Below are 11,441 nucleotides of genomic sequence, written 5' to 3' on the forward strand. Positions count from 1 at the left end.
TAAATGGGGTCTTTTATTTTTTTGCTAGGTAATACACATGCATCTATGCTTATCCATACTGGAAGAATTGATAAAGAGAATTCTATATCCTGTAGAGAGGCACCAAAAACATGCACCAGGCTGGATTACAGAAACTCCACGCACTGTTCGAGATATGTGGTTGTTTGCTTTTTTAGGTTTTCAGTCTTTTTTTTATTATTCTTTGTTGATTAGAATCTGGTTGTTTTTTTCTTGTATATCATCCAGATTTTGATTCAGTTTTAGTTATGACGTGTCCTTTTTTGATTGGTTCAAAATCTTTTTTTTTGTTTGATAGAATGACAGAGAATCAACTGAATGTTCTGTAGTCACTCCCTATCAAATTATCTTTCCATCCAGATGTATATCGTCAAAAACGGAGTCCGTATGTGAGTTGGGCGTCCGTTTTACTCCACGCTGGTCCTAAAGCCCGAGATGGATTCGATCGAACTTGACTTGGATTAAGCCTCCAACTTGGCTTGGACGCCCTTGCTTGCCTCATAAGGTGGTGGCCAAGGAGGAGGATGTTCTTGGGCATATTATAGGTGTTCTCCATCTTCTTGGGGCGCGCTCCAACTTAGGCCTGGATCCCAAGTGTGAATAACAAACCCGCGGCGACGTCGTAGCACCCAACAGAAACAGCGACAGAATGTCTTGATGATTTGAAGACCTTGCCGACGTGATATTATAGTGGGACTAGATCTATTTGAAAGCTTATCAAATGATCTTTCCATCAAGTGCTCATTGACCTCAATCCTACTCCAGATGGACAAATTATGACCTTCGCAATGAAGCATTGTCGGGCTGCCGACGAGCTGAATGTTGGACTTTGATGGGCTTATACTCCAAGATCGGTCTTGTTCATGACATATCCATACTCTATCATCATCACCATCATTCATAAGCACATTTGAAATACTGATATTATGTAGTAACAAATTCTTAGTTTTATCATTATGCAAACGTGACTCAGAGGTGGCTCAACAAGAAGAGTTACGGTGGTGGTTTGTTGAGTAGCGTGACTCTTTACAGGCTGGGGCGTTGAGTTAAGTAGCGCAGGAGTTCTAGGAGGAGAGCTACGACCGTGTGACCGCGCTGCCTCACCGCGCCTCTGTGCGAGCGGAACCGCAGTTACACGGGAAGAATCCGCATCCTGCGGTACGTATGCTGACTCCGAGGTGGCTCGACAAGAAGAGTTACGGCAGCAGTTTGTTGAGTAGCGTGACTCTTTCATGGGATGGAGCGTTGAGTTAAGTAGCGCAGAAGTTCCAGGAGGAGAGCTATTACCGTGTAACCGCGCCGCCTCACCGTGCCTCCGTGCGAGCGGAACCGCAGGCTATGGGAAGAATCCGCGTCCTGCAGTACCGTATGCTGACTCCATACCAAGTGACAAAAACAACTGCGCACATGCACGGCACGCATCGCCCACAATGGCTCGGCGCTGGCGCACGGGGCCGTGTGGCACTTCCTTAGCCTCTTTTAACTTCTCAATAGATGCACGCGTGGTTGACTCAACAAAAGTCAAAATCTCATACGAGATTAAAACTATGATACACCGTAGCAATTTACTATGACCCTAAAATTTATTAGATTATAAAATATGGGCCAGGCCCATCTATATGAAATCTAACAAAACATCACCAACGGTTGTAATAGAATCGATGAGATTGGCTCCATCACGGACTACCGTGGAAATTTATTGTGCCAACTAAATTGTTGATGACACATAATCATTATTGTAAAATAAGATTTCAAGATGGACAAAATTTACATTTGTTGTGGTGCCGCCTCTTTCCGGTATCTATATCTATATCTATGTTTATATCTATGTCTATATCTAATAATAAAGAGGTAAAATTTCTGGCTATTTTTTTCGTCCATCCATTTTTTTCGTCCACCTCCCCCTAACTACCGGTAGTCGAGAGTTTCTTCCGTCTAGACTTATATATATAACCCGTGCTCATACGAATTAGAATAGCTCTTGTCTAGCGCAATACAGAGTCCGATTTCAAAACGTATGGGATTTGTGTATGGTCTATGTTTAACCAAAGAGTCCATATTCATGCGCAAAAAAAGTCCATACCCAATACGAGTACTATATATAGTAAATTCGGTTTTTTCGTTTTCCTATTCCGTCATCTGTTCGGCCTTTTCCGTTTTTAGACTATCTCCGATCAGTTACTTATCTGATCCGTTTTTCATTTTCGTATTCGTTTCACTTCTTTTCCTGATTTCCTCTTTTTGTTTTTTCTTCTCCTTTTTCTCTTTTTTCTTTTCTGGACTAACAGGTCTGTCTCATGCCCTTTCCCTTATTATTTAGCATGTCATTTTTGTTTTCCCGATTCTCTCATATTTTTCTTATAAACATAAAAATAAATGACAAATATAATATTATGGATCTTTGGATCCTTCATCCTTCCCTAATCCTTAATAATCAAATATTCCTACTACTAAATTATTGATATAATTTGATTAAGAATAAAAAATATTCTTATTATAACCTAGATCAGCTAATGGTCTAATTAATTAAATCATGAACAGAAATCTTGCGCAGTTTATTGTCCAATCTAACTAGGAAGCGGCAACGGGGGTTCCGCTAGCAGATGTGGCGCCGCGGGAGGCGGTGGCGGCCGGGTAGCGAGGCGGCCACGACGACCTGTTGGGGGTGGGGAGGCGAGCGGAGAAGGATAAGGGGGTGGGGAGGAGGTGGCGGACGCCGGCGAGGTAGTTGCCGCTGGCAGCAGCAACGGCGAGCAGACATAGCCACTAGGGCGGAGCCCTAGCGAGCGAGGCGGGCTGACTGCATGGATTCCTCTTTACCACTGAACTTTTCCGCTCTTTCATGGATAATTAAATATGTTTATATATTTGATTCAAAAACAATATGATTTTTTTATATTTCTACTTATTTTGCATGACCGAAGGAATTTGTAAATTTGGCTGCCATTATTCCAAATTGCACTTTTATAGATGGTCAATGTTCTAATGTAATTATTGCTTCATTGCCAATGGATTAAATGCAAAATATACATATCTTTAGTAACTAAGTAGAGATATAAGTTTTGATTTTCTCCCATTGCAACGCACGAGCATGTTTGCTAGTAATGGACAAAGCACCACGGTCATGTTGGTTTGTACTCCGTCTATTTCAAATCGCGGACGTTTTGGCTTTTCTAGATGGGACTTGCTATGGAACTCTGAGATAACCCGTCGATCTTGATAGTTTTATTACATATCACCTCGTAGGACGTGAAGACTCCCCTACAATCGTCAACGATATACGAGGACTCTATTGGAGATGAAGTGCTTTATCCGGCCAGCAATATATATATATATATATATATATATATATATATATATATATATATATATATATATATATATATATATATATATATATATATATATATATATATATATATATATATATATATATATATATATATATATATATACAGAGGCAAAGCGCAGGGAGGGGTATCGGCGCCCACCCTAACGCATCTGAACAAACCCAACCATGAGGAAAACCCTTTTGGTTGTGTGCTTCCTCCTCATCCTCACCGCAGGTAGCCGCCACGTTGAGTGCCGGCGCCACCGTGAACGGCGGCGGAAGGACTACACGCTCTTCGTCTTCGGCGATTCCTTCGTCGATGCCGGCAACCTCCCTAAATCATCAGGGAGGAGTAGAGTGTCGCGTGGGTGGTACTACCCCTACGGGAGCTCTGACTCGTCCCATGGCAACCAAGCAACCGGCCGCCTCTCCGACGGTCTAGTGCAGTCGGATTTCCTGGGTAAGTACATAAACGTTCACCACGTACGATCGCATCGATCTGCCATGCATATATATACCTTGTTAGATAACGTACGTACGTACTGAAGTAGATAGATATGATGGATGTTGGATGGATTGGTTTTCTTGTTTGCAGCACAGATGCTGGGGATGGATGAGTCCCCTCCGGTGTTCAGCACCCTACGCACCAGGGCTGAGGTTGAGAATGGCATCAACTTCGCCGTGCCCTTCTCCGGCGTCATGAACGGGCGACAGGAGCAGCAGCTGTCCCTGCGCGAGCAGATCAGCCAGTTTGGTGAATTTGTGGATCACGGATCCGTCGACGACAAGCAGCTAGAGAATTCAGTCGCGCTTCTGTCCGTCTCCAACGGCCACGACTACTCGCACGTCAGCGACACCACCAGCGACCGCCAAGTAAGTACTAGCTAGCTAGATCGATCTACTCTTACATTAGGCCTTAGTTAGTTTATATAGCTATGTGTGTGTTTGCTAGTAGCTATAGATTGATCTAATCTAATTTGTTTGCTTGATCATGATCATGATCATGACCATGGACGACATAATGTGCATGCAGCTCGACGCCTACATCGACGACGTGACAGACGGCATCGTCGAGGGCGTCAAAAGGCTACAGGAGATCGGTGTGTCCAAGGTGCTGGTGAACTCCATGCCCCCGCTTGGCTGCTCGCCATGGCGCGCCAGGCAGTCCGTCGGCTACGCGCAGTGTGACGGTGCCGGCAACACGCTCGCCACCACCCACAACAGGCTTCTCAGGCGCAAGCTGGATGGGCTGGAAGACGTCCACGTCCTCGACCTCTACAACGCCTTCAACAGCCTTGCCCGATCCATGTCCGGTACGTACGTTCGTGTGTTCTACGCTAGCTACTTCAATTCAATCAATTGTCAATTCAATGTATGTATGTAATCTATATATCTATGCATCAAGTCTAAAAACATGCATGTTGTTCGCATGCAGGCTCCACGCCGTGCTGTGACACCTCCGACCACAACGCCTACTGTGGCCAGCTCGACGGCAACGGCAGAGCTCAGTACACCGTCTGCGCCAGCCCCGGCGACTCCTTCTACTGGGACAACGAGAACCCTACCCAAGCTGGATGGGAGGCCGTAATGGATCGACTGCAAGCAAACATCCAGGACTTCCTGGCCGCCTAGCTAGCTACCTAGCTTGTAGTCGTCTACTAGCTAGCTGCTAGTAGACCTTGCACAGCTTATTGCTAGCCTCTCTCGATCCTCTTATAATATAAGCTTATTATTGTTATAGTTAGTTAGCTACTACTGCTATATACTAGGGTTCTGGATTGATTCTTTAAAATTTATTTAGACGTGTGTTTATATGAACAATATACCAGCTTGCTGTGTGATTATTTCCTATTACTCCTACAATCAGTGTTGCAAATAGTGGGCTAAGACATTTAACGAAGCCTTCGGAAATACAATCTATAGCGGCATGAAGGCATTTAGTGTTTGCTAAAAAAAATGCATATTATTGCTTGGCGTTCACTGATTTGGTCTGTTTCCATTATCGGTTGTCACGTTGTACTATGGCGGTTGGCAGCGTAGTTGTTGCACATAGGTGAAGGGGATGGCTACAGCCGCAACCTCCATGGTCACCACTGCTGCCCGTACGCAATCACTCTCGCCCGCACACCATCACTGCACCGCCCCAAAAGGTTTAGAACTCAAAGTGAGGCCTCGGAAACAGAGGGGAGAATTGGAGATGCTCGCTAGGTTTTTTTTCCACATGTTTATACACCATGTATAGATAGACTAAGCCAACGAGAATTTTGCTAGGTCACTACATTTGGTAGAATTTTGCTAACCATGTATAGATAGACTAAGCCAACGAGAATTTTGCTAGGTCACTACATTTGGTAGAATTTTGCTAGTTTTTTTTAACACGTTTATACACCATGTATATATAGACTCCTTGCTTGGAGAGACACCAATCTAGTTACGCCTTGTATGATCTTTTTTTTTTGGGTTGCCGCCTAGATGGCACACACATATAATCCATTCCGGTTACGAAAAATTTTCATTGCATTTTTGAACCATCTAGTCCACGCTTTCACCTGCATATGTCATGTTAAAAAATCTGAACCATCTAGTCCACGCTTTCACCTGGGAACCTTAATCATGTAATGTACGCTTGCTAGTTACATACACTTTTACATGTGACTAAAAACATACAACAAAAGTCATATTAGGGTAAAAAAGAGAGCCATATTTTAGTCATGTATTGCGACTCTACATAGAGATCACCTGTGCATGCCACGTAACATCAATGTACGCGTAACATCAAGATCGTGTTAATATGTCACTGGCACCTCTACAAAAGTGACGACACTTCAATATGCAACATATTAGCATGTCAAAGTAACACATTAATTAGAAATAATTTTGGATAATTGATCTAATTGCAAGATATTTTGTTTAATAGATCTAACTGCAATATATTTCAGTTATAAAAAATTACAAGATATTTTCTATCTTCAAACTAAATAAATAAGTATGTCTTCTATTACCTCCTAAGAATTAATATGTGGTAATTACCATCCAGATTAACGGTCGACAATCATTTGAGAGTACTGTAACAAAACCTTTTTTCCAAAAATTCCTTTGATGGACAATTAAGTAGGCCGGTCAACCAGGGCGCGTTAAATGTTGCTGTTACTTTGGCTGAAGCATCAGTGTGCAATGTTATTGTCAATAAAATTCAAATACAAGCACCTTTCAAAGAAGATTAAAAAATAATAAAATTGTACATATTGATTATCGGTATTATCAATCTCTATTTCATATAGGAATTACATAATTTGCATTGTAAAATTATCCTAGATATAGACAGCAGCCACAAACTGATTATTAAACTGAAGATACGAACACGGATAATGGCCAATTAGAAATGTGCAGTACGTGGTAGAAGAATAAAACCAAGGATCATCTAAAAATCAAATTTGGGAAGCATCCGTCTTTTAGAACACATGACGCAATAACAAAGAACGCGAGGCGTGGAAAATGCCATCGAGGTAACGACAACCCTCGAGCCTGGCGTGTCCGTGTAACAAACACGTCTACGAACTATGAAGTCACGGTTCCGTTCGCCTACAGTAGTAGGAAGAGGCAAACAGAACCGGTAGAGAAGCTAATGAACACCGGCGGAGCAATGAAGGACATTTTTTACACTCAAAAGTGTCCCCACATGAAAATTGGGCTTTGTCAACAAATTCTTAACATCCCAGGTGTTGGATAATATTTGGTGCAACAAACGATGAAGAAACACGAAAAGAAGAAGGCGAGCCGCACATGCCCTGACCAAGTCGGCTTTGCCGACTTTAGGGGTCGGGTAAGCCGACTCCTCAGCCCAAGTTGACTTAGACAACTCCGCAAGTTGGCTAAGCTGACTTCCCCTACTGCCGGGAGAGCCACAGTGCTCGAGCCCGTAAAAACCAGCTAAGCTGACTCCTGAGTTGGCTAAGTCGACTTCACCTGCTGTTCCGAGTTCGTTTGGTTTTCAAATTGGTTTTGGACCTATTTTGGATGTAGGAAACTTGGAGATTACATTTGTGACTTGTTTCTTGCTAGGATAAGACCACCCCTCTATATATATGAGAGGATAATGTCTGATTGAAGGATCCAACACTCAATTGTCGTTTTTACATCTATTACCCTATTTTTACCCTTTTCCAACTCCTTTGCTGCTCGTTGCATCTCTCCGTGAGATTCATCGACGTTCTAGGTAGCCTTGCTGATCCTAGAACAACCTTAGGCGTGCTCCTCCGCAACGGGTCCTCCCGACTGGCTTTCCCTGGCTTGTGCGGCGAAAGACAAGCCCTAGATCAGCCTAATCGATCTCTAGATTGGTTTAGTCGATCCCTAGAGTTGCTTGTTGCCTGTGATACGTTGTTTAAAACTTAGGGCGTGCTAGCTCTGGCTGGTGTGTGATTTGGATCTCAATCCGACGTCAACACACTTTTTGACGACTCTACTTGGGAGGAAGAAGAAGAAAATCAATCTAGAGGCCAATATGGTGGACATCAACCCAAGAACGTAGGTGACCTCACCAAAGCGTCCAATGTGGAGAACATCATCTATCCTACTACTCTTGATCAACTCCCAGAGGTGCTTCGCAAGGAGGTGGAAGCAAAGAATGCTACTAATGTAGCACTTGCATTAGCAGCTTGTCCTTCAAGACTCGTTTGAGCAAGGTAAATGAACAAGACAAGCTTGTCAATTTCCAAGTGTCGGGGCTATAACCCCAGGGTATCTCAAGGCATTGATTAGATGGTGGGCCGCATAGCTCACAATGCAACAACAGATAAAGGCCCAAACGATCGAGGCCAAGCAAAAGCCAAATAGGTCAGGCCAGGCGCTGAGGTTGGGGCTATCCACGACCCCTTCCACCTTCCTTGGTCTCACCACGCTCGCAAGGTGTACGACCTCTCTCCGTCACGACCTCCGGAAGAGATAGAAAGAGGCCACGCCTTGCCAAGCGAGCCTACCCTATCAGGGGCAAGCACGCCGCACTGACCCCGTAAGGACCAAGGCGACAGTAGTCACCTCAGCTCGGTCAATCACCAACCCTGTGCCACGCTGCACGGACAAGACAACACCGCCTCGAGGCGGTAACGACGGGTACGAAGACCACCAACCGGATATGGCCCAACTAGGCAGGTATACGGTCCTACCCACTACGGAATGGGAGCCATGACAAGGGTCTCCGCGCAGAGGCTGACCAGGCCGGTTGAAAGCCCCGACCTCGACAATCGGGGTCGTGGCCCTTAGCCCCGAGAAACGACCAGACTAACGATGACCCGGGGCAGCTACCTGCTACGGGTACGACACCCCGGGGAACCTGAAAGCGACGATGAGGATCATGACGGACACCATGTTGCACAGGACAACTGACGAACCACCGATGTGCCTACAGTGCCCGCCACGGTCGGCACAGTAGCACCACGTCTCGCTCTGCCGCAACGTGGCCACAAGACCATGACGATGGCCATGCCCAGACGAACACCAGAAGATGGTGTAGCTTGCAAGCCAAGTTAGTTATGACCTCCCTCAGGCTCACGACCCTTCGGTCGGGGGAACCTCCCCTTTGTACCAAGCCCTGGCCCCAAACTCTATATAAGGGCGGCCAGGGCACCCACCTCGGGACATCTGACATTCTTCATACTCTACCATTCTATCCATAACAGTAGGGCATCTGGAGCTTCACTAGTAGAGAAACAGGCTGTACTCCTGGTTCTCAACCCCCTTCAGTCCTGGTTTTAGAACCAGGAGCACGAATCCGGGACTAAATGGCCCCTCCTTTAGTCCCGGTTTCGTGTCTGCCCGGTTGGTAATACCAACCGGGACTAAAGAGGCCTCCTGGCCTGGCCACATGGGCCGGCCCTTTAGTCCCGGTTGGTATTACCAACCGGGACTAAATGTTTTTTTTTCATTTTTTTGTTTTAATTTTCAATTGATGATTCGTTTTGGTTTTCGAATAGGTTTTCGAATACGCATTCTACGCTGCTAATAATATATGTATTCTACACGTTTATAATGTTTGAACATTTTGTACAAACTAAAGTATGAAACTAACGTATATATTACATGCATATATATATATATTGGACATTATTTTATGTACATATAATATGTATATATATACATATATATATTACAAATAAAGCTTGCATTGTATATTCTATCATTTTCTTGGCATAACAAATTCACTTCATCTGGTTTGGCTTCCATGTTTCGTTCACGTCATTGTAGAACTCACCGACGGGGTTTAGGACCTGGTCATTAAGAAATCCTGCTATGGTCTCTTGAATTGCTTTCAGTTGGTCACGTCGTATGACTTTTTCCTTCAACCATAGAGTCTTCAATAAAAGTTAAAGGAAAGTGTGTGTGTGTGTGTATATATATATATATATATATATATATATATATATATATATATATATATATATATATATATATATATATATATGTGTGTGTGTGTGTGTGTGTGTGTCTCTCTGTGTGTGTGTGTGTTGGTCACATGATTACTTATATATATGAGCAATAAAAGAAATTGTGAATATATGAATATATTTATATAACGTACTTTGAGGTTCTCTTCAGGAGTTCTTTTTGAGTACGCAATGATGAACTCACAAACATAGTATCCGCAGTAGTTGTTCCCCTGTTCTTACCTCAGAACCCACTTTTACGAGAAAAAAGATCTGGTGAATTAAAAGCATGCATGGTGTTAATTGAATTTTATATATATATATATATATATATATATATATATATGTATGTATGTATGTATGTATATATATAGCTAGTATTTACTTTGTGTGCGATTACATCCAGTGGCGCTTTGCAATGTTTCATGTGGTGTTCCTCAATGAAACTTTTCAGACACTGCGCCCAATAAAATAAAAAATTAATTTGACCTTTAATAATTGTTGCAGTTAAGAGATCGGGATATATATAGTTGCTAGAGATACCAAATTACCCTTGGATAATATCTATCATGTCTTGGTACTCTGTTTGCTCTTTTCTTAATGAGTCTAAGATGCTCAACCGACTATTGACCATATCGATGATCATCAATATCCAGTCATTGCTGCATATATTTTTATACACAAATATGATCGACATTAACTAGAGTCAACATATATATATGGGAGATAGCTTAGCTAGTAAGCAAATAACTAAACAAATATCCATATGATCGACATTAATTATTTAACACTCACTTGAAGTTGTAGGGGAAGAGTATGTCCTTGTTTTGTTGGTTCACTAAGAACCTCATGAGATTTTTCTCGAGTTCAGCTTTCCATTGAGACGGGGGATTAGGGTATTTGAATACGACATTTGGATCAACGAAACCAACATCATTATCCTTTCTCTTTCTGAGTTCTGTCATCTCATATCTGCATATATAAAAATATAGTGTGAGGATATATAATTTATATATATATGTAGCTTTATATATATACATTTTAATAGTAGAAAATAATCACACTTACAGACAATAGCAGCTAATGAGACTTTTGTCGAGAGAGTCTAGGTGGCATAGTTGGTGTAATTCTAAAAACTCGACATATATAATGTTATCGCCACGGAAGTAATGTTGGTTTCTAACTCTGACAGAAACAAAGGTCTCTCCTCGTTCACACGTCGCCATGTACCACTTGTTTAGCAGGTACATTTGCGTACCTAATTCATCTAAGGCCTCAGGGTTGTATAGACTCTTTTCATGTTCAAATTTCTTCCAAGAATCCACTTTCGGAGCAGATGGTCCTTTAGCGAGCACTTGGGCAAGGTCCAAACCGGTATCCTCGTAAAACCGAGCCAGGTCCTCAAAATCGACGTCCAGTATGTCTAAGTTTGAACCATATTCATTACGAATGACAAGAGGGGGGACTGATTGTTGCGATTGTTGTCCGAGTTGTGCAACACCTTTCCCTGCTCTAGTCTTTTTCTGCTTCGCCTCAAATGACTTGGTGAGAGAGCGGTCGTAGTCCGATTTTGGCAGGGTCTTTTGAGATTCCCGCTTTTTCTAGTCCACCTTCTTTCTTAGAAGATCTGGACGTAGGTAGAAGTACGGTTTCTCCGGGTTCTCCCTCGC

General features: G+C 43.0%; 1 protein-coding gene across 1 annotated transcript; it reads left to right on the forward strand.

The window, feature by feature from the left end:
- Window positions 1-3,535: 3,535 nt before the first annotated feature.
- Window positions 3,536-5,120, forward strand: LOC136487935 (GDSL esterase/lipase At5g03610-like). Its single transcript, XM_066485021.1, has 4 exons — window positions 3,536-3,809; window positions 3,945-4,222; window positions 4,383-4,662; window positions 4,785-5,120. Exons 1-4 carry the CDS (start codon window positions 3,536-3,538, stop codon window positions 4,979-4,981), a joined length of 1,029 nt encoding a protein of 342 aa, XP_066341118.1. The 3' UTR covers window positions 4,982-5,120.
- The last annotated feature ends 6,321 nt before the right edge of the window (window positions 5,121-11,441 follow it).

The sequence above is a fragment of the Miscanthus floridulus genome, chromosome 10, assembly GCF_019320115.1.
Source record: "Miscanthus floridulus cultivar M001 chromosome 10, ASM1932011v1, whole genome shotgun sequence".
In the NCBI taxonomy this organism is placed as follows: Eukaryota; Viridiplantae; Streptophyta; class Magnoliopsida; order Poales; family Poaceae; genus Miscanthus; species Miscanthus floridulus.

Excerpts from the sequence above, each read along its gene's own strand:
- LOC136487935 (XM_066485021.1), top strand. The coding sequence starts at position 3,536 with ATGAGGAAAACCCTTTTGGTTGTGTGCTTCCTCCTCATCCTCACCGCA. Across the intron at positions 4,223-4,382 it reads ACACCACCAGCGACCGCCAA|CTCGACGCCTACATCGACGA; the intron begins GTAAGTACTAGC and ends ATGTGCATGCAG. Across the intron at positions 4,663-4,784 it reads CCTTGCCCGATCCATGTCCG|GCTCCACGCCGTGCTGTGAC; the intron begins GTACGTACGTTC and ends GTTCGCATGCAG.